Source organism: Moschus berezovskii, chromosome 19, assembly GCF_049115385.1.
Source record: "Moschus berezovskii isolate FMDL1 chromosome 19, NW_MosBer_1.0, whole genome shotgun sequence".
Classification (NCBI taxonomy): domain Eukaryota; kingdom Metazoa; phylum Chordata; class Mammalia; order Artiodactyla; family Moschidae; genus Moschus; species Moschus berezovskii.
The window spans coordinates 56,734,209-56,756,594 of NC_142478.1; the positions used below are offsets into that span (position 1 = coordinate 56,734,209).

Below are 22,386 nucleotides of genomic sequence, written 5' to 3' on the forward strand. Positions count from 1 at the left end.
GAGAAGACAAGAGGAAGGCCTCTGGTAGAAGGCTCTGACTCAGGGCTGGATCAAACCGAAAGAAAGTCAGGGTGCTTCCTGGGACATGCGTTTAGCCACCCACATCAAGTCATGATGCAACGCTATAAGGATCTCTCTTTACGAGGTGGCAGAGATGTCACCTGAGGAAGGAGATGGGACTTCTCTGAAGGAGGAAGAAGGAAAGAACACAAGCACTAGAGTCAGAATGTCCAGTGTTCACATCCTGGTTCAGCCTAACCCAGTCTGAGCCCCCTGGGCAAGATACTTCCTAATGCCACTTCTCTGAACCTTTAGAACAGGGATTCCTGGATCTCACTCACTGGGCTGTAGAGGGTGAAATGACTGACGTCAAGAGAGTCCCCTGCACAATGCCAGGCATACAGTGGGCCCTCAATGGATGTTTGTTCTCTTGAAAGAGAACACGTTTCCTCTTGATCCCAGGTGACATTGGGCAGATGGCAGAGAATGGGAACCAGGTCCTTTGTCTGGTTCCTTGAAAAAGCCCTTCCATGAATGTCACTGCCACACGGAGGGGCTGAGGTCCCCTCCTGGGTTCATGGAGGGTCATGTAAGGAAGCTTCCCTCCCTTTCCTGCCCTTGTTTCCTCCTCAACCCCCAGCAGGGAGGTGAGAGGCACGCAGACCAGGTGCTCCAAGCCTGGGCATCTGCACACAGTGTTGGGGGTGTGAGGGCAAGTCCCCAGCTCCTACCCATTCTTCTTGGGCAAGTAGGCCTCCATGTCAAAGAAGACGTTCTGCCGCTCCTTGATGTTGGCACCCATCTGCTGAACGAGCTCTGCCTCCTCCCGACTGGCATGGCGCTTGTACCTGAGGTCAGAGGTGTGTGGGTGAGACAGGCGTTATACAGACTGGACGAAGAATCCGGAAGCTCTAGGCACTGCCCCCATCTTTCCATCTCAATGCTTCTGGCAACCTCAGCTCTCCCGCTGTACTCTCTGGGTTTGATGCTGGCTCCCTGCCAGCCTTGGGAAACGTCCTTTAACCTCTCTGCTTTTTTTTCCATACCTCACAAACAGGGATAACATCAGACCTACCTTGTAAATGATACCATTGTGAAGATACAGTGAGTAAATGCAGTGTAAAACATTTAGAATACTTGACACATAGTATGAGCTCCAGGGATATTGGCCGGCAATACCACCCTCCATGCTATTCCACAGAAATAACCTGAAGGTTATGAAGAGTGCAGACAGGAAAAAAGCTTTGAAAGTATTAGCAGTCAACCAACCGAGGTCTGATAGTTGTTCTTTGGTGAGATTTAATTTCAAAACTAGAAAAACAAGTCATAGATACTCAGAGGAATAGCAAGGGTCCTTGGGAACCTAACTCATGAGTCAACCTTCCAACCCAATGGTTCTCAACTGGGGAAACTTGGGATGGGAGTTCTTCCCAAACCATGAAGACACTGTCTGGGAACATTCTGGGTTGTCAAGACAGGAGTAGACAGCTCTACTGGCATCTAGTGGGTAGAGGCCAGGGATGCTGCCCAACACCCTACAACGCACAGGACAGCCCCCAGGAGCAAAGAAGCATCAACAGTGCCAGGAATGAAAAGCCCTAGACAGATAAAAGACTGGAGTCCTACCATCAGTGAGATACGTTTTTCCAAGAGAGGTGACGTCATTATGTGGAACCATCCACACTCTTCACATGACTAATGGGCCTCCATGTCCAAAATGGCCAGTCAAGGTTAGGGGTACAATCGGTAACCATCTCCCAAATTTTCCACTGGGGAAGGGAAGAATCGCCCAGGAATCATAAACTGGAATGGAGGCCCAACTAAGTGACCAGGGACAAGGCACTCAGAGCCTGTTTTCCTGTCTCCCTAGGGGGTCACAGCATTCACCGGACTCCTTCACTTTCAGGGAATGACAGCACTTTCCAAACCATAAAGACATGGGACTAGGAAGTGAACAGGTGATCCTGGCCTTAGGAAACGAACTAGGTCGTAAGCTCAAGTATATCCCGACCAGGCATGCCAGACTTCTCACCCTGTACACCAGAGACCTGGTGGGGTGAACTCCCTTTGCCTGAGAGAAGGATACTTACTATTTATCTGCCTGACAGGACTTCTCATAACAACTTTCCTATGGGAACTATGCCTCATCCTCTCCCGCCTCCCAAGTAGTTCAAGTAGAGCTGTCCCATCCCCCAGGTCCATAAACTGAGCATAGGACCAAGTCTTATATAAGTGTTATCACTCAGTTGTGTCCGGTTCTTTGCAACCCCATGGGCATGCCTGCCAGGCTCGGATGTCCATGAAATTCTCCAGGCAAGAATACTGGAATGGGTTGCCATTTCCTTCTCCAGGAGATTTTCCCAACCCAGGTCTCCTGAACTGCAGGAAGATTCTTTACCGTCTGAGTCATCAGGGAACCCCCCCCCCAAGTCTTACAATGATTGGTTCACAGATGGTCACATGACCAGTTCCAGCCAATGAGACTCACAACCAACCAGCACTTGTGCTGAAAGACAAGTTCTCATTCTGCTGGGGTGGCCAAGCCAGTAGGAAGAAAGGCTGAGAAGATAACAGCCTGGCACTGCTGTGGCTATCTCAGTGACCATCTCAGCCAGAGAGTGAAGCCAATCTAGAGGAAGGCAGAATTGAGAGGAAAAAAAAAAAATTCCTAAAAATACCCTTTGACCCCCTGGATCCAGTGATGCGTGAAGCCACTTCTGTTTTTTTCCATTAAAATTTCCATTCTCGGCTCAAGCCAGTTTTGAGTTGAGATTCTGTCCCTAAAAGCCAGGGGAGCCTCTGAGTTGCAGCCCGCCTACCTCTGGAGTGTGAGTTTCAGGTCCTTCAGTCGCGTCTTCTGCTTGTTGATGGAGCTGCTACACGAAGTCTGGAGTGCATTCAGTTCCTCCAGCTTCTGCTTGTAGATCCTGTGAGTTTCCTGAGGGATAAAAGAGCCCAGGCAGGGTGTGCAGGAGAACATAAAGGGGTTATTTTTCAGTCTGCTTGTGTTGGAGTATATTATTGTTCAGTTACTAAGTCGTGTCCGACTTGACTTTTTTTGACCCCAAGAACTGGAGCACGCCAGGCTTCCCTGTCCTTCACGATCTCCCAGGGTTTGCTCAAATTCATTCAGTGATGCTACCATGTCATCCTCTGCTGCCCGCTTCTTGTTTTGCCTTCAGTCTTTCCCAGCATCAAGGTCTTTTCCCGTGAGTCAGCTCTTGTGACTAAGAGTTTGACAGTTAAGATGATACAAGTACACCTATTAAAGATCTAACTTATAAAACTGGGACTGGGTTTGGGGAAGGCAGCACTAGTGTAATAAGGAACTGCTGTTTTTTCCTGTGCTGGTTCTGTCTTTTCTGATAGGAACAGAAACCAAATATGCCTTTGAGGGGCCAGCCACCTCTTGTCAATTCTTGATCCAGGTGGTTTCAGTAGAGCTGACAGTGCCCATACCAAGCATGGTCATGTGACCCAGGCCTGGCCAATCAGTATTCTCCAATCCCCCCAGCAACTGATTGGTTCATAGGTGGATGCATGACTCAAACTGAGCCATGCATCCACCAACTAAGCCAATGAGAGTCAGCTCTGGGACTTCACCTACAAGTATTGATTTAGAGATGCCCTCTTTCTCCTGGGTTTGTTTATCTGGTGGAAGGCACACCTGGGGCTGTTGAGTGTAGAGAACCTGCCTAAGAATGAAGCTAGGAACTTCCCTGGGTCCAGTGTCTAAGACTTCATGCTCCCAATGCAGGGGGCCAGGGTTCGATCCCTGGTCAGGAAACTAGATCCCACATGCTGCAACTGGCACAACTAAAGATCCCCATGTCACAACAAAGACTGAAGATCCCATGTGCCACAACTAAGACCTGATGTAGCCAAATAAATAATTTTTTAAAAAGAAGAATGAAGCCAAACAGGAAAACAGAATTGGACACAGTAAGAGACAGCATTCTTATAGCATCATTTCAGCACTTGAATCTAACCAAGTCTGAATGCAATGCTGATTCTCTTAGTTATATGAATAAATTCCTTTCTGGTTAGTCCAGTTGGGTTGGGTTTCTGATCTTGGCAATGAAGACAGTTCTTGCTAAGACAATTAAGAAAAAGACATACCTCCTCCCTTTAAGTCAACCCTCCTTATCCCAGGCACAGCCACTCCAATACACTCAATATCTTACTCCTGGAAATAACCATTCTGGACCACAGACCAGAGGAAATACAAGACAGTGCTCCCCCGGGCAGGGAGAATGGAACAGAGTATCTTCTCGACATTACTGCCACAGCACACCTCCCCCTGGGTACTGCCCTATGCAGGGAAACAACCAGTTTCCTCCAGAGTCCTGATAATCTAAGACAAATACCAACAATCTGGAGAAAACAATATGATGGTATGGGGACCATAAAATTAAAAACAATAATCCAATGGCCATATTTAAAGTGGCTGTTTGCTTGGGTGGTAGAGAACTGTATTAGCAGAGAGGAAAAAGGGATGGGCAGTGAGGCCCATAGCCTAAACTCTCATGTCCTCCACGCAGGTTCCTTGATATGAAAGTTAAGCCCGAAAATAAGAAAAAAATGAAGGCAATGAAGTGAATAGATAACACTTAGGAGCAACATGGAAGAATGCTCTGAGCATCTCTCTTTTGGCCCCCAGTTGAGAGGCTCAGTCCCCTGGATTTATACAGTTTCCTCATTCTCTCCTTTCTGAGCCCCGAGAGAGGAAAACCATGTCTCATTTTTAAAAATTTAGCCTTTAATGTTTAAATAGTCTCACACTTCTGAAAGAATTGTAAGATTGCAAAGAACTCCCCTACACCTTTTGCCCAGATTCACCAACTATTAGCATTATGACACATTCGCTTTCTTCCCGTGTGTGTGTTTGTGTGTGCGTGTGTTTATGTCTGTTGAGTGTGTTCTTTATCTGTATCAGGCATCAGTAAACCCACCGGCCAAATCTGGCCACCTGATTTTGTACAGGCAGTAAGCTAGAAATGATTTTGGTCTCATTGCAAAAGATCAAAAGAAGAATATTTCATGACATGTAAAACGTATGTGAAATTGAAACTCTTGAATCCATGAATAAATATCCGTTTCACTGGAGCTAGGCCATGCCCATTCATTTATGTATCATCTGTGCACCACAACGGAGAAAGAGTAGTTGTGACAGAGACCACATGGCCTGCAAATCCCAGTGCTTCTGCTAAGTCACTTCAGTTGTGTCCGACTCTGTGTGACCCCATAGCCCACCAGGCTCCGCCGTCCCCGGGACTCTCCAGGCAAGAACACTGGAGTGGGTTGCCATTTCCTTCTCCAATGCATGAAAGTGAAAAGGAAAGTGAAGTCACTCAGTCGTGTCCGACTTTTAGCGACCCCATGGGCTGCAGCCTACCAAGGTCCTCCCTCCATGGGATTTTCCAGGCAAGAGTACTGGAGTGGGTTGCCATTGCCTTCTCCAAGAATCCTCGCTACTTGACCTTTTTGTCAAGAGTCTGACTATTTCTGTTCTAAATCATTTGGGAGTTACTTGCAGACAATAGGCTTCTTTACTCCTAAATACTTCAATGCATATTTCCTAAGAACATGACATTCTCTTATACATCTAACGATCAAATATAGAAAATGTTACTTTGATACAATACACTACTGTTACCTCAAACACCATCCAAATTCAAATTTGGATGTGAACTCTTTCTTTAATTATTATTATTATTCATTTATGGCTGTGTGGAGTCTTGGTTGCTGCATGCAGGCTTTCTCTAGTTGCTGCAAGCAGGAGCTACTCTCTAGTTGCAGTGCTCGTGTTTTTCATGCGGTGGCTTCTCTTATTGTAGAGCCTGGGTTCTAGAGCACGGGCTCAATAGTTATGGCATGCGGGCTTAGATGCTCCTTGGCATGTGGGATCTTCCCACACCAGGGATCAAACCCCTATCCCCTGCACTGGCAGGCGGATTCTTAACCACTGGCCCACCAGGGAAGTCCTGCGAACTATCTCTGGATGGCAATTTCTCCCCAGACCCTGGACCCAATTCCGTCTTATGCCTTGTAATGCTGTTCATATCTCTTTGGTCTTCTTTAGTCTAGACCAGCTCCTCAACTTCTGTCTTGGGAATATCAGTGTTTCTAAAGTGTTCAGTCTAGTCGTTTTGGAGAATGTCCCTCTGCCTTGGCTTGTCTGATATTTCCTCGTGATTGAATTTTGAATATGCATCTGGGACAGACATGCCACTGAAGTGACACTGGGTCCTCAGTGTCTCCCATGAGAAGGGACGTGGAGTCTGTGATGTTAACTCTGATTGCTTGGGAGAGATGCTGGCCATCTGTCTTTTCCACTGTACAGTGACCAGCTTCCTACCTGTAATGAATGAATAAATCTGTACAGAAAGAGGCTTCAGCACCAAAACAGTCCTCAATGATCAACCAGTGTCTGTGGGTAAGAAAGGCAACTCTCCAGAACCAGATGTGGAGGATGGGTGCAGAGAGACTCCCAACTACACAGCCTTTGAGAAAGTGAAGCCTTTGGATTTGGAGTCCCCAGCAATGGAAGGTAAAACACCACACCACCGCCTGGCATTCTTTGGTGTCGGGCCCCCGTACAGTGAGATAAGACCCAGACTGCAACATCAAGAGACAGATGCTCACCAGGCCCTCTTCAGTTTGGATTAATATTTAATTTCACAAGTAAACATAAGGACATTATCCTCGTTAAAAATTAAAACACCACAGCTACAGCTAGAGTTGACTTTGAATGGACCCCTATCCTGTCTTCTCCCCCTTCTCCAGAAGTAACCAGTTACATTTCTTCTAGACTGTATTCTATGTATCTATGTATTTTGATGTTCCACAGAGATCTATTTATATATATATATACACACACACACAACATAAATACGAAAAATGCTCACTGTTGCAAAAACTAGTTGTTCCTAATACTTATTCTCCTTTATTTCCTTTTTTTATATAATGAGTTTGAGTATTTATTACATCTGTTTTTTGTTTTTTAGCCCCACACCATGTGGCACATGAGGCACGTAGGATCTTAGTTCCCCATTCAGGGATCAAACCTATATCCTCTACACTGGGAACAAAGAGTCAACCACTGGACCCCCAGAGAAGCCCTCCTTGGCTTCCTTTTAATAAGAGGACCCCACCAAGACATAGCCAGCACATGGCTGTCCAGCTACAGACATTTCCCAGCCTCCTTTGCAGCTAAATGTAGGAATACAACAAAGTGTTAGCCAATGGGTTGCAAGCAGAAGTGATGTAAGTTCTAAACTACATTCTTTTTTTAACCACTACACCTGCTCTTTCTAGCTATTCAGTTTTCACATGTCAAGGCAACATTTTCTGCCAAGAATAACTGAACCACATTTTTAAGTAACAGCTTGCCCTCCACTCTTTCTTTCCCTGGCTGGTATATGGCAACAATGGATCAGTTACCTTGAAACCAGAAATGGAAGCTACATGGTACAAATGGCAAAGCCCACAGTGCCCTCCTCAGCCAAACCAACCTGCATCTTGTTTTAAAATATGACCACCAGTCCTTCAGCACTCCTCACATAGAGAAGTGGTATCTCTTTTCAGTCTCCTTAAATACAGGTAGGCTTGTGGCTGGTCTGACTAATCAAATATGTCAGAAGTACCCCCCAAAACAAACAGCCCAATTAAAAAATGGACAGAAGATCTGAATAGACATTTTTCTAAAGAAGCCACACAGATGGCCAACAGGCACATGAAAAGATGCTCAACATCACTAATCATCAAGGAAATGCAAATTAAAACCACAGGGAGATATCACCTCACATCTGTCAGAATGGCTATCATTAAAAAGACCTCAAATAACAAATACTGGCAAGGATGTGGAGGAAAGGGAACCTCTGCACACTGTTGGTGGGAATGTAAATTGGTGCAGCCACTGTGGAAACAGTATGGAGGTTCCTCAAAAAAACTAAAAATAGACCTACCATATGATCCAGCAGTTCCACTCCTGGGTCTGTATCTGAAGGAAATGAAAACACTAATTCAAAAAGACACATGCACCTCGATGTTCATAGCAGCATTATTTATAATAGCCAAGATACGGAAGTAAGCTAAATGTCCATCAGCAGATGAATGGATAAAGAAGATGTGGCGCACACACACACACACGGAGGAATACTATGTAGCCACAAAAATGAATGGCATTTTTGCCATGGATGGACTTGGAGGGCATTATGCTTAGTAATATGTCAGACAGAGAAAGAGAAATGCTACATGATATCACTTATATGTGGAATATAAAAAATACAACAAACTAGTGAATATAACAAAAAAGAAACAGACTTACAGAGAACAAACTAGTGGTTACCAGTGGGGAGAGAAAAGGGGAGAGGGGCAGGACAGGGGTAGGGGGACTGAGATACAAACTACGATGCACACAATAAACAAGCTATAAAGATATACCGTACAGCACAGGGAATATAGCCAACATTTTATCATAAGTAAAGTATAACCTTTAAAAATTGTGAATCACAATATTATACACTGATGCTAAAGCTGAAACTGCAATACTTTGGCCACCTCATGCGACGAGTTGACTCACTGGAAAAGACTCTGATGCTGGGAAAGGTCGGGGGCGGGAGGAGAAGGGGACGACAGAGAAAGAGATGGCTGGATGGCATCACCGACTCTGTGGACATGAGTTTGAGTGAACTCCGGGAGTTGGTGATGGACAGGGAGGCCTGGCGTGCTGTGATTCATGGGGTCGCGGAGAGTCGGACACGACTGAGCGACTGAACTGAACTGAACTGAAAACACATAATATGTCAACTTTGGCTCAATTTTTTAAAAACAGCAGAACTGACACTATACCATTTCTGAGAAAAACTCACAGAGGGCCATTGGGTTTACACCTTATTTGCTGGAACACTAGCTTCTGTAACAAATAGTTCCATGACTCTGAGGCCACCACGCTGCATGGAAACCCTAACCACATAGATAAGCCATGTGACGGCAGTCTGATCAATAGCCACATCTAAGATAAATCTTCTTGTCATTCAGTTCAGGCAGATATGAGGGTCAAGAAACATCCAGGTAATTCCAGCTCCAACCATTTGCATCTTCCCAGCTAAGGCCTCTGACCTCGTGGAACACAGTCAAGCCATCCCCACCATGCCCTGCCTAAATTCCTGACTCCCAGAATCCATGAGCAAAATACAATTACTGTTGCTTTATGCCAATGGGTAACTGGAACACTCAGCACCCGTCTGAACTACTATGTGAGAAAGGAAAAAGGTATCTCATTTAAACCGTTATTAGGGGATCTCTTTGCTACAGCAGCATAGCTTATACCCTAAAGCACATACTTTTGATTTTTTTAAAATATATTAACAGGATCAGAATATAGATACAATTTCACAACCTTCTTTTCCCACTCAATAATATGTCTTATAGATCTACCCACATAAGAATACATAGATAGGGACTTCCCTGGTGGCCCGGTGGCTAAGACTCCACACCCTCAACACAGGGGGTCCAGGTTTGATCCGGGGTCAGGGAACTAGATCCCGGGTCAGGGAACTAGATCCCACATGCCAGAACTAAGAGTTCACATGCTGCAACGAAGATCAAAGATCCCGCGTGCCACAACTAAGACTGGCAGAGCCAAATTAATCAATTAAAAAGAAGAAGAAAAAAAGAAGAATATACAGATGTGCTTCATTTTTAGTCCTGTTCAGCACTTCATACTATGAACACAAAACAGTTTATTTAGCCATTTTCCTATCACTGGATACTTAGGTTGTTTCCAGCCTCTGACAATAACCAACAACGCAACAATTACTAATACCCTTGCACTGTCTCCTTGGGCACACACACAAGTGTCTCTGGGGAAGAGAAGTAGAATTGCTGGGTCATAGGGTACAGGCTTGTTTTTACTTTTAACATATCTTGGCAAACTGCCCACAGAGTGGCTGTGCCAATTTATGCTCCCACCCACAGCATATAACAGCTGCCCACACTTCACCAACACTCAGTGCTATCCCCACTGACTTTCTTAAAGGCACTTCCTAATGCCTCCATGGGCTTCCCAGGTGGTGTAATGGTAAAAGAACCCACCTGCCAATGCAGGTAGATGTAAGAGATGCAGCTTCGATCCCTGGGTCGGGAGGATCCCCTGAAGAAGGAAATGGCAATCCCTTCCATATTCTTGCCTGGAGAATCCCATGGATAAAGGAGCCTGGCAGGCTACCGTCCATAGGGTTGCACAAAGTCAGACACGGCTGAAGCAACTTAGCACACACGCATGTAATGCTCCATACTTCACCTAATGCTGAAGCTCCAATACTTTGGCCACCTGATGCAAAGAGCCATCTCATTGGAAAAGACCCTAATGCTGGAAAAGACTGAAGGCAGGAGGAGAAGCAGGCAACAGAGGATGAGATGGTTGGATGGCATCACCAACTCAATGAATATGAGTTTGAGCAAACTCTGGGAGATAGTGAAGGACAGGGAAGGCTGGCGTACTGTAGTCCATGAGGTTGCAAAGAGTCAGACACAACTGAGCAACTAAACAACAATAATGCTCCACTGGTGGTATTTTCTGCCCACTCTTAAAACATCAGATTGAAGTCCATGGCCCTTCTCATAATTGTGTCCCCAGGCACATACAGTCATTCTTGACTCCTAACAGTTCTCTGCCACTGGCTAGAGCCACTTCCTAGGGGAGATCTGATACTGGAGACCACACCTCCTGTCCACCCTGTCCTTGGCTCCAGGCTCAGGATTTGTCAGCCTCGAGGACCATGTGAAGTGGAAACAAGGCCCTTAGTGTGACACGCCCTCTGTTCCCAGGGCATTCCTCACCCACACCCAGCCTCTGCTGATCCCACCTTGTGCCAGTCACACAAGCGGCAGGAAAGAGTATCAACTCATTTCTTGGATTCTGCCCTTTTTCCAGACAGTTTTCTCTGTCTTTCTTCAACTGTGGTAAAATATATATAAAACTTACCATGTTAATCGTTAAAATTTTTCTAATTGCAATGAAATACACATAAAACTTACCACCTTAACCATTTTATGTGTTCAACTCAGTGATACCAACTATGTTCACATTATTTGCTATCCATCTCCAGAACTTTTTCATCATCTCAACTGAAACTCTGAACCCGTCACCCAATTACTCAGTTTCCTGTTCCCCTCAGCCCCTGACAACCACCACCCTATTTTCTCATTTATTTATTTTTGGCTCTGCTGGGTCTTCACTGTTTCAAACAGGCTTTCTCTAGTTGTGGCGAGCAGGGGCTACTGTTTGTTGCAGTGCTCAGGCTTCTCATTGCAATGGCCTCTCGTTATGGAGCACAGGTTCTAGGCAAGTGGGCTTCAGTAGTTGCAACTCGTGGGCTCAGTAGTTACAACTCAAGAGCTTAGTTGCTCTGAGGCATGTGGGATCTTCCCAGAACAGAGATCAAACCCGTGTCTCCTGCACTGGCAAGTGGGTGCTTACCCACTGTGCCACCTGGGAAGTCCTCTACCACTCTATTTCTATGAATTTGACTCCTCTAAGTACCTCATGTAAGTTGACTCATACAGTATTTATATTTTTGTGCCTGACATTTAAACACAGCATCACGTCTTCAAGGTCCATCCACACTGCAGAACGTATCAGAAGTTCCTTCCTCTTTAAGGCTGAACAATGCCCCACGGTATGTATATACCACATTTGATCCACCCATCTGTCGATGCACACCTGGGTTGCTTCCATCTTTTGGATATTGTGAATAATGTTACTATGAACATGGATGTATAAATATTTGTTCAAGTCCCTGCTTTTAATTCTTTGGGGTGTGTGTGTGTGTGTGTGTGTGTGTGTATTCAGAAGCAGAATTTCTGGATCATATGGTAACTGATCACACAGCTTAATTTTTTTTTTTTTTAAAAGAACTGCCATATCATTTTCCAGAGAGGCTGAACCATTTCACGACAGCTGTGTCTTGATGGGACTGTCTTTCTGGTGTTTCTAGGAGGGGACGGGGGAGGGGGGAGGAACACAATTCCTGTCTTCCCTCAGAGACCCTGCCCTCCACTCCTGAGGATGTCTCCAGAAGACCCTCAACTAGACCTGTGCTTTGAGATGCTTTTTCCAGGAGTGAGCCACACGGAGGCAAGCCAATCCTGCCTTTCAACCAACCAGCCCCTATGGTCTTGAACGCAACTAGTCGCCAGATGGAAGCCTTCTGTTGTTTTTGCCAGTTAGGCAGCTATTCCCTTTCTGGTTAATTCCCTGTAATTTCTTTGAAGATCCTCCCTCCCTGACACTGAGTCCATGAGATCTGGCTAGGAACAGAGTGGACCTTGCCCCAGCTTCCAGGGCAAATGACCCAGGCCTAGCCAATCAGAACATCACCCACCGGACCCAGCTGGTTGACTCAGGAACGAGTATTCAAAACCAATCACACTCAGTTGTGGGACTTTTTATCAGAACTGTTGAAAAAAAGGAAAAAAAGAACTTTTTTGCCACTCGTTTTGAAGGTAGCAGGATATGAGCCCTGAGCTAATGGGGCTGCCATTAGCTGCCTGGGAATGAACCCAATTGAGAGGAAAACAGGATGGAGGGTAAACTGAGCCCTGATGGTTTCATTTAAGCTCCTGGATCAGCTTATATCTGAAAGTGGTACACCTTTGAGGTCCTAATTAATATAAATGAACAAATGCCATTTTATTCTGTTTGGCTTTGCCAATTTGGGTTGAGTGTCTCCATTTAAGAGGCCAGTGTCAGGGACTTCCTGGTGGTCCAGTGACTAAGACTTTGCACTCCCAACACAGGGGGTCCAGGTTCTATCCCCAGGCAGGGAACTAGACCCCATTTGCTGCAATTAAGAGTTCGAATGCCACAACTAAAGATCCCGCATGCAGAAAGGAAGACAATATCCAACATGCTGCAACTAAGACCCAGTACAGTCAAATTAATTAGCTAATTTAAAAATGAGGCAGGGGTCAGAATCTAGATTTAATATGCCAAAGAACAGAGCCTCCCTTCTAGGAAAAGTTAACCACACCAGGTAAGAAGAGAAGCCATAAATCTTGGACTCATTAACAACCTCTTGCCCTGGGCACTGTCATCATAAAGGTGCCAAAAACTTGGAGCCTGATGAATAAATCCTTCATCAAGCCAGTAACTAAACAGGCACTTTAAAACGCAGATCTCTGAACAACCATACTGGGTGTTTTTCTGCCAAAGCAAGAACCTAAACCATTATTTTTTAACAACTTTATTGGGGTATAACTTACATGTCATAAAATTCTCATCTTAAGTGTACAATTAAGTGATTTTTATAGATTTATCAAGTTGTGCAACTATTACCATGTCCAGTTTCGGAACTTTCCATCACCCAATAAGATCTCTAGTGTTCATCCACACTCACTCCCCACTCTTCCTTCCTCCCAGCTCCTGGCAACCACTAACCCACCTTCTGACTCTATAGATTTGCCTTTTCTGGGTATTTCATATCAATGGAATCATATAAGAAGCAGTTTTGTGTCTGGTTCTTTCACATAGTGTTTTTGAGGTGTATTTCTGTTGCAGCATGTACCCACTTTTTAACTGTACCTCGGCATTTATACCATATTTTGTTTATTCATCTACCAGTTGTTGGACATATAGGTTATTTCCAGTCTTTGGCTATTCCAAATAAGGCTGCCACGCACATTCGTGCACAAGTCTTGGTAGTAAGTATATATTTCAACTTCTCTTGGTTAGATACCTAGGAATGAAACTGCTGGGTCATATGGTACATGTATGTTTGCCAACTTTCAAAGAAAATGCCAAAATACCAAACCACTATTTTTATTTCTAAACTTGGCAGCAGTGGGACTTTCCTGGTGGTCTAGTGGCTAAGACTCTGCACTCCCACAAGGGGCCCAGGGTTCAATCCCTGGTTGGGGAATTAGATATCACACACTACAGCTGAAAGACCCTGCATGCTGCAAGTAAGACTCAGCGCAGCCAAATAAATAAATAAGAAATATAAAGTAAATAAAATAAATTTGGCAGCAGTGGACTGAAGCAAAGGAGCACACTCACCAAAAACTTCGAGTCAGGTGTCTGCACACAATGCAGGGAGTACCAGCTTATAAAACACATGACTGACTCCCACTTCAAGTTGCTACCTCCAAAAATAACCTGGAGTGCTGGGGGCACCCGAGCAGACAGGCAGCTGGGAAAGAAAGGACTCTGTTCAGCTGCTCAGAAAAAGTCCCAACCCCCTGCTGCCTAACTCAAGACCAAGCAAAAGAAAGAAAGACCCACTTGATAAAATACCTAAAGATAGAGCTTTGAGGTGAGGGGCGGGGAAGGATAGTTACAAGGCAAACACTGCCAGGAAACAATCAAATGCTGACTATATAAATTTAATAAAAATCCCCAAGAGAAAGTACAAGCATTGTACACTGCTCAGTTCTTCAGTGAATGAAATTTGCATGGTCGTAATCACATAAATGACTGAGTCTTTTTTTTGGTTTGTTTAGTTAGCCACACCTCTCGGCATGTGGGATCTTAGTTCCCCAACCAGATGTTGAACCCGTGCCCCCTGCAGTGGAAGCGCTGAGTCTTAACTCCTGGACCATCAGGGAAGTCCCATTGAGCCTATTTTTATGAATAAGCCTTTTGGTACTGTTAGGTGACTTTTTGGTCAGGTATATTGAAAAAGACAGAAAATCCCATAATTAATAGAAAATAAACAACATTAATGTCCACACTTCTCACCCTCAGTTTAAGAACTAATAGTGCACAAGTTGTTGAAAGCCCCTACATATTTTTTCACATAGCATCCCCATCCTCTGCCCCCAAGCCCACCCCAGATCAATCCTGTCTTCCTCTGTGCCCTGAGAGGTTGACCCCTACAGACTGCATCTCCTGGGCTCCCTTGTCCTGCCTCCTACTTAGCCAATGGGATGTCAGGACAGAAGACTGGGTGCAGGAGGAGAGGCAGACTGGGGCACTGGTTCCCCTGCCTCCTCCTCACTTTACTAGGCTTTCGAGGCTACAGCTCCAGTCCTGCAGCTCTTCTTACCCTGCAACAAGCTCCGGTGACTGCCCCTTCCCTCTGTCCCTCACGTATTAGGATGGTCCCAGATCCAGGGGCCTCGCTGTGTCCAACTCTTGGCGACCACATGGACTGTAGCCTGCCAGGCTCCTCTGTCCACGGAATTCTCCAGGCAAGAATACTGGAGTGAGAAGCCATTCCCTTTTCTAGGGGCTCTTCCTGACCCAGGAGTTGAACCTGGGACTCCGGCATTGCAGGCAGATTCTTTACTATCTGAGCCACCAGGGAAACCCCTTTAAACCGCCACACCTCTGTAAATAGCCTCGTCCTTAAACTGTTTTCAGTGAGATCCATCTGGAAGAATCATTTGCTTCTTGCTAGGGCCCTGCTCAAATCTCCATTCTACTGAGTCTGACCCATATCACTCCCTTGCAAAAGTCTGTATTTGTACTGTATAGACATGTATCAGTAAGCAGAACATAAGTGTGTTGTTTTGAATGCTTTAAACTTTATTATACACGTCATATTATATATACCCGCTAAGCAACTTTTCACTCAATGTTGCTTTTCTCTTTAAAACATTTGCCCATGTTAATACATATGGTTCTAGTTTATTCATTCTGATCTTCAAACCACACTCTACGGATGTTCAGTGGAATTATCCATCCTGATGGACAGTTAGGTTTCCAGATTTTAGCTGTTATAGAATGCTTATACACATTTCCTATTTGACTTTTTAACTTTTTTTAATATGTGGCTATGTATTACTTATACAAACATAGGATAGATCAGAGACAGAGAGAGACAGACACTAACATCGGCCCTGTTAGCTGGGATGCCCATAGCTCCTTTCCCACATATCTGATAGCCATTCCTTTTATACCATGTACAGGAGACACAAACAGCTGAGTTGCCACTGAAGGATTTGGAGATCTGCCACCTCTCCTGTCCTCTGAGGCCACAAACTCTACCCCAGTGGGAAGATGAGGTTAATGATTCCAGGTCCCAGCACGGCTGTGACACATCTGGAGATGCCCTCTTAACATAACTTGACTGAGTCACAACACCTGAGTCAATATTTATTGCAAGAACTGATGGCAATGAGACTTCCCTGGCGGTCCAGTGGTTAAGACTGTACTGCCACCCCAGTGGCAATGGGTTTAATACCTGGTCAGGGAACTAAGCTCCCATCATGTGCCATTTTCAGACAGGGCTCTGGCCTAAGAGCACTGCAAGCTGGTGGACAACCCAGCAGACTGCTACACAGTCATGGCCACAACAAAAAAACGGTGGCTGATAGTTGGGGCTGGTGCTAAGTTTTCAAGAGATTGCATTTATATAGTTCTGTTTCTAAGGAACTGACTTCAAACAAAGATTTCTGAATGCTGAATATACTGAACTAACACTACAAAGATGACAAGTTGACTTCACCTAAACTGTATCAGTTCTATACTGGGAAAGATTCTGAGTCATGTGCCAGGATCAATTAGTAATGCCTATTTCAGGAACAGTAAGTGGAGGTATAGGCAAGCAGGTCAGGCATTTGGGAGGCAGGTAACATAAAAATTAAGTGACTAGGCTTGAGACTCAGACTGACTTCACGTCTAGAATCTGCCACTTCTTAGTTTCCTCAGTTTTGAAAGAGCTAGGGCATGAGATATACGTAACAGGCCATGTACTGGTATTTTTAAATAAGCTTTATAGGTATAATTTACATACCAATCATCAATTTTCAGGTGTACAATTTAATGAATTTTGGCAAATATATACAGTTGAGTAACCAGCACCACAATGAGGATATAAAACAAAGGTTCCCTAACTTTGTTGGTTTACCACATCCTTAGTGTCTCAGTGAACTTTTCACAGGGTCCTTAGGCCAAATAATTGGAAGAAAAAGTGAAAGTGAAGTCATTCAGTTGTGTCCAACTCTTTGCGACCCCATGGACTGTAGCCTGCCAGGCTCCTCTGCCCATGGGGATTCTCCAGGCAAGAATACTGGAGTGGGTTGCCATTTCCTTCTCCAGAGGATCTTTCCAACCTAGGGATCGAACCTGGGTCTCCCGCATCGCAGGCAGAATCTTTACCCTCTGAGCCACTAAGGAAGCCAAATAATTGAAAAGTATCTATATCCTAACAACTCAGTAGCCTCTTGGAGAAAAAAAAAAAAAGGATATGCAGAAATTGTCAAGGGTATTTTAATTTAATTTTGAAGTAACCAAAATTATTTATGGATGTGTATGCCTGTCAGGCTCTGTACAAATTCTCAAACCTTAGGAATAGATTGGACACTGCCACCCTCATTTCTTGTTCTAAACTGATTTTCACATAGTACTTGATTTCAATCAGCACCAAAAACCCAACTTTACAAAGATATGACATCATTAAAAAGAAGCAGCAGCAGCATAATCTAATGTGCAGCTGTGAACTACTACATTAGCAGTTTAAGTGGTACGTGACAGATGTCATTGTCTTTCTCTTGAAAATTCAAATTATCCCATAGAGCCCCTGTGAGCTTGCTGCAGCTCCTTGGAGGTGCCTTAACACAGTTGGTGAAACACAGATATAGACTGTCTCTACAATATTACTCCTAAAAAGATAGCTGTCTGCCATCCTTCTCTGTTTTTGTTTTTTTATTACCAGTACTTTGATTCTCCTTCAAAGGACCGCCCCTCTCCCACTGTTACTTCATGTGGTTTGAGCAGCAGACATCCCAGCCCTGGGCAACAGGGGAGACACCACAAGACCCAGCCAATCAGTGCCACAGGATCTGGTTAAGGGATAATCACATGACCCAGGTGGGGCCAATGAGAGTCAGCCCTGGGACTCCAGCTAGAATTACAGGGGAAAAGGTGCTCCTTTCTGAGGTTTGCTAAGCTGGTAGATGTCAGCCTAGGGCTGTCAAAGCTCATCTTGACCACAACAAGGGAGAGACCATTGTGAAGGAAGCTGACAGCGGACACAGACACACATGCACACATAAACATCATTGGAGAACCTGGATCCAGCCCTGCCTGAAGCCATTTGCCACTGGACTTCCCAATACATAAGCCAATAAACTATTTTGTGTTTTTGGCTTGAAGCTGGTTGCACTGGATTTCTGCCACTTACAACTAAGAACCCTTACTAATGCTTCATGTTAAAGCACCACAGAAATAAAATTAGTCCCCACAAGTCCAAAAGTTTCCTTCTAAAGCCAAGGGTCTCAGGATACTTTTGGAGCTCAACCCAAAAATTACCTGATGGAAACAGCGGGCCTGGGGTCAAATTCTGGCTCCACGAATTTCAAGTTATGTAACATCTCTCAGCCTCGGTCTCATCTCTAAAGCCAGGTTGTTGTTTAGATTAAATGGAATAATCCATGTATCACACAGTTAGTTCTTATTGTTGCTGCTATTACTGTCAGCCTTTGTTTGGTAGATAAAGAAACTCAAGTTCAGAGAAGCAGCTTGCTAAAGGTCAGATGCTAGACAGCAGCAGAATTCAGTCCTGAACCCAAGAATTCTGACTCCCTTGTCCAGAGTTCTTTCCACACAACCCACTTCTAGGGGAAAAGAGGCCTAGAAAGTTATGCAAGATGGGAGAGAAACAAGAGTACCCAGGGCACAGACCTGCCTTGGGCAGTGGTTGAGAGTACAGACTCTGGGGACTTCCCCAGCAGTCCAGTGGTTAATACTCCACACTCCCAATACAGGGGGCACCAGTTCAATACCTAGTGTGGGAACTATGATCCTGTGTGACGCAAGGCATGGCCTAATAAATAAAAAAATTTTTTAAAGAGTATAGACGTTGATGTTCACCTGCCTGGATTTGAATCCTGACTCTAGTACTTATACTTTGGGGTGTATTTTTCACTCTGTAAGATGGGAATAATAGGCTCTATTTCAGAGGGTTTTAATTAAATAATACTGATCTTCCTGCTTCCAGCCTGTCCCCCTCATCTCTATTCTATACACAGCAGTCAAAGGAATACCCATTTCATTGGTAATAAAAGCCAAAAATCTCTGTAATGTCCTATCAGGCCCCTGCATTTCTGCGAGGTCAGGGTAAGGGAAAGGCCTCTTCAGGCCACCTCCTTCCTGGGTGCAGAGGGATGAGGTCAGGTTTCCAGAGAGGCAAGACAAGAAATGCTCATTAAATCACCTGCCACCATGTCTGTAAGTGACCTTCTGTGGTCACACCACAGGCCACAGGGCCAAACATGCACCAGTCTCAGACTAATGCTCAATCAGCCAGCACACCTGAAACCTCAACCAGCCAAAACCAAAGTCCACATAGCAACTCAGCCTTGCCCCTGAGTCCAGGGAGGCCCTGGCAGATGTAAATCACAGACAAAAGAACAAAGATCCTTTCCTCTAGAAAGTCCCAGAGATTTTTGACATTTTAGAGGTTGGGTGGGAATTCCAGAAATCTTTCAAATCCTCTTGGGTCTGAAATTAGATTTCCTCTTTCCTCCCTCTACTGGCAAAAGGGAAGGAGAGGTAAAACATGGAGATATTATATATCATCCCAAGAAAGACAGAATCAGAGAGATACGAACATGAAACCCACAAATCCCAGATTCTGAAGCAGATACAGGTGAAGTAAAATAGACTGGGATTTTCTGGTGGGAGAAAAAGACCCTTCCTATCATTAACCTTTCTAGTTCCAGTCAGCACCGCCCCCCCCACCCCGTATACCTGTTGTGACCTCCTTGCTCCCCGACGAATGTCTCATATTTGAAAGTTCACCCAACACACACATAATGACAACATACACTCTATTTATTACATGCCTATTTCCAGAGATGTTCATTTCAGGAGTTCAGAGTTCTCACATGTGTTATGGGGGGTGGAGGGAAGGAAAAGAAGTCGGACCTAGTCCATTCCACTTGCCCCAATGCTGAAGACCTGAAGAAGGGACATCACAGTTTCTACCAGATCAGTTCTTCTACAACCCTTGCCGTGCATCAGGGGACACAATCCAGGATTCATTTCCAAGTCCTCTCCGTCCCCCACACACTTGAGCCCCAGAGACGCCAAGTAAGAACATAACAACAAATCAAACCTCTCCTTTGCAACCTCTGCCTGCCAAGACTAGCTATCTAATTGCTATTAATTGTATAGCTCTGAAGAGTTAAGACTCTTCCTTCTAGCTGAAAGCAGGGTCAGGGAAAGGAATTATGAACAACAAAAGCTCCACAGAGCAAACTCTTCTCTCACGCCCGACCCTAACCCTCCATGGCTCTACAGCTGGACATAACCGAGAGCCCAGCAGGACAAGGTGGTGAGAAGCAGCTGAGTGGGGACTTCCCTGGTGGTCCAGTGGTTAAGACTCCTCGCTCCCAATGCAGGAGGTCCGGGTTCAGTCCCTGATTGGGGAACTAGATCCCACGAACCACAACTAAAGATCCCCCACATACTGCAATGAAGATTGAAGATTCTGAGTGCAGCAACTAAGACTTGGCACAGCCAAAATAAATACTGAGGAAAAAAAAAAGTAGCTGACTCTTCTCCATGGCAGGAGAGCCAGAAAGGTCCCCTGGGAACCAGTTCTGGTACCTTACTCTCTGCTCACACCTAAAACAGCACCCCTCTCCCTGCTTGGTCTCTCCAGCACCCCTTCTCTATTCTTTCCGACCTATGACCCATCTTCCCTCTAGATGGCTCTGGAAAGACCCATTACAGACACCCTTCCCCATCTCTCCTCTCTCCTACTCTGGACACAGTAAGAGGCTAACCAAACTGCAGACAAGAGCTTCATGGACAAGCAAAATGTCACTGCTCCCAGCTGAGACTAGGCAGAAGTGGGCTGGGGGTGTTCCACGTGATTTCAGGCAAACACAGCCCAACTCTGGAGAAAACAAACAATCCGGTAGCTGGGGAGGGAACAGTCCCATCTCCCAAAAAAAGATCCAGGCATCTCTCTTAGCCAACCCCAAGATTTCCAGAGACCTCTCTAGTCACCAGGATAGGCATCTGAGGCCTCTGTGAACCTCCTATCAGGAACAACTAACTAATCCTGCCAGGGACCCTGCAGCAGCAATGCCAATGCTGTTCTTTCAAGGGGCCTCTCTTACACCTGACCTCACCCCACCCAGCATAAGGCTCTGGGCCAAAGGGTGAGGGCTGGGAGCAGCCTCTATCACTGGGAGGCAACCCAGCTGTCAGAAGTGACAGATGTCATCCACGATGCCAAACTCGGCCTGCAGCAACGTCAGAGGCGAGACACAGGAAACCCAAAGGCTGAGGTCAGGGGTCTCTAACCCCTAAGCAAAGCCTGCGGGTTCAAGGTGAATGGCTCCCAAGCACATCTCCCAAAATGGAGCGTCAGAGGAGAGGGCTGACCCGCCACAGCAAAGGGAGAGTGGAGCCGCCAAAACCTGGTGGGTAGCGGTGGGGTTAGGGGAGACCCCTGAGGAGGTAGGGGCTGGGCTTTCTCTTTTGAGTCCCAGAACATACCTGGTCCCTCCGGCCTCCCCCACATGGACATGCCTGGAACTTCCCCTCAGAGGTCACAGATCAACTTTCTGCAGCGAAGGAGGAGCGCGCGGCAAAGAGCCGGTGAGAGGGCGGGGGGTGGGGGGGCCTGGGGGGGCTTCCACCCGCAGCCCCAAGCGGATGAAAAACTGAAGTCCTGGGAGATGGGAGGGGGCTGGCCAACGCAGACCACCAGCAACGCCCCCCCGCCCCCGACTCCGTCGCAGGGCCTGGCCCAGGGCAACCTCTGGGCATTGATGGTTCCCACGGCCGGGGCTGGGGTAAGCAGGAAAGGGAATACCCGGCACTTCAGGTAGCAGAGTTTCGGGACCAGGTGGCCCGGTCCTACCTGCAGTTCCTGAAATTCTCCCTCCAGCTCGTGCCACTCGCGCTCGCAACGCTCCAGCTGGCCGGACATGGTGCAGTGGTGCGAGGCGGCGGCGGCTGCTCCCGCAGCGCGGCGCGGCAAGCCACCCGCACCCCACGCGTGTCCGCCGGCCGGCCGCCTTCCCAGGCACCAGCTGTTCCTGCGCAGCCCGAGCCACGCGCGCACCTGACGTCACAGCCCCGGCCTGGGCGCCCGCCCCACCCCCTCGCCGGGAGGCAGCCCCCTGCGCATGCGCACGCCCCGCCCCGGTCCGGCCCCTGCGCGCCCGGCGCCCGCGGGGGTATTGTTGGACCTTTGCAGGACTTGGCTGGGTCTCTCTGCGTCTCTTTAGAATGCTTCTGCCCTTACGGAATCTCTCATGCCTAGCTGGGATGGGGAAGTTGTCCGCAAACCTCATTTATAGAGCTTATTTTACCTAGATTGTGTGTATTTGGGGTCTCTGGGGTCGGAGGGAGGAAGGAGTTTGCGGGGAGGGAGCGTTGCCTTAACGGAGCCGAAGTCAGCCACGGCCTGAAATGCT

The 22,386-nt window shown here is 46.2% G+C and overlaps 1 protein-coding gene across 2 annotated transcripts in view; it reads right to left on the reverse strand.

Annotated features, from left to right (window-relative positions):
* Window positions 1-22,057, reverse strand: part of TMEM120B (transmembrane protein 120B) — a 42,901-nt gene extending 20,844 nt beyond the window's left edge. Inside the window, exons 1-3 of one of the 2 annotated variants that reach the window (XM_055405542.2) lie at window positions 21,828-22,051; window positions 2,820-2,938; window positions 732-848 (exon numbers count right to left, since the gene is read on the reverse strand). In XM_055405542.2, the coding sequence (XP_055261517.1) occupies window positions 732-848; window positions 2,820-2,938; window positions 21,828-21,896 (305 nt within the window). In that variant the 5' untranslated portion in view covers window positions 21,897-22,051. Of the gene's footprint in view, window positions 1-731; window positions 849-2,819; window positions 2,939-21,827 lie in introns of both variants that reach the window. The other variant, XM_088828154.1, reaches the window with a different exon arrangement.
* Window positions 22,058-22,386: the final 329 nt, after the last annotated feature.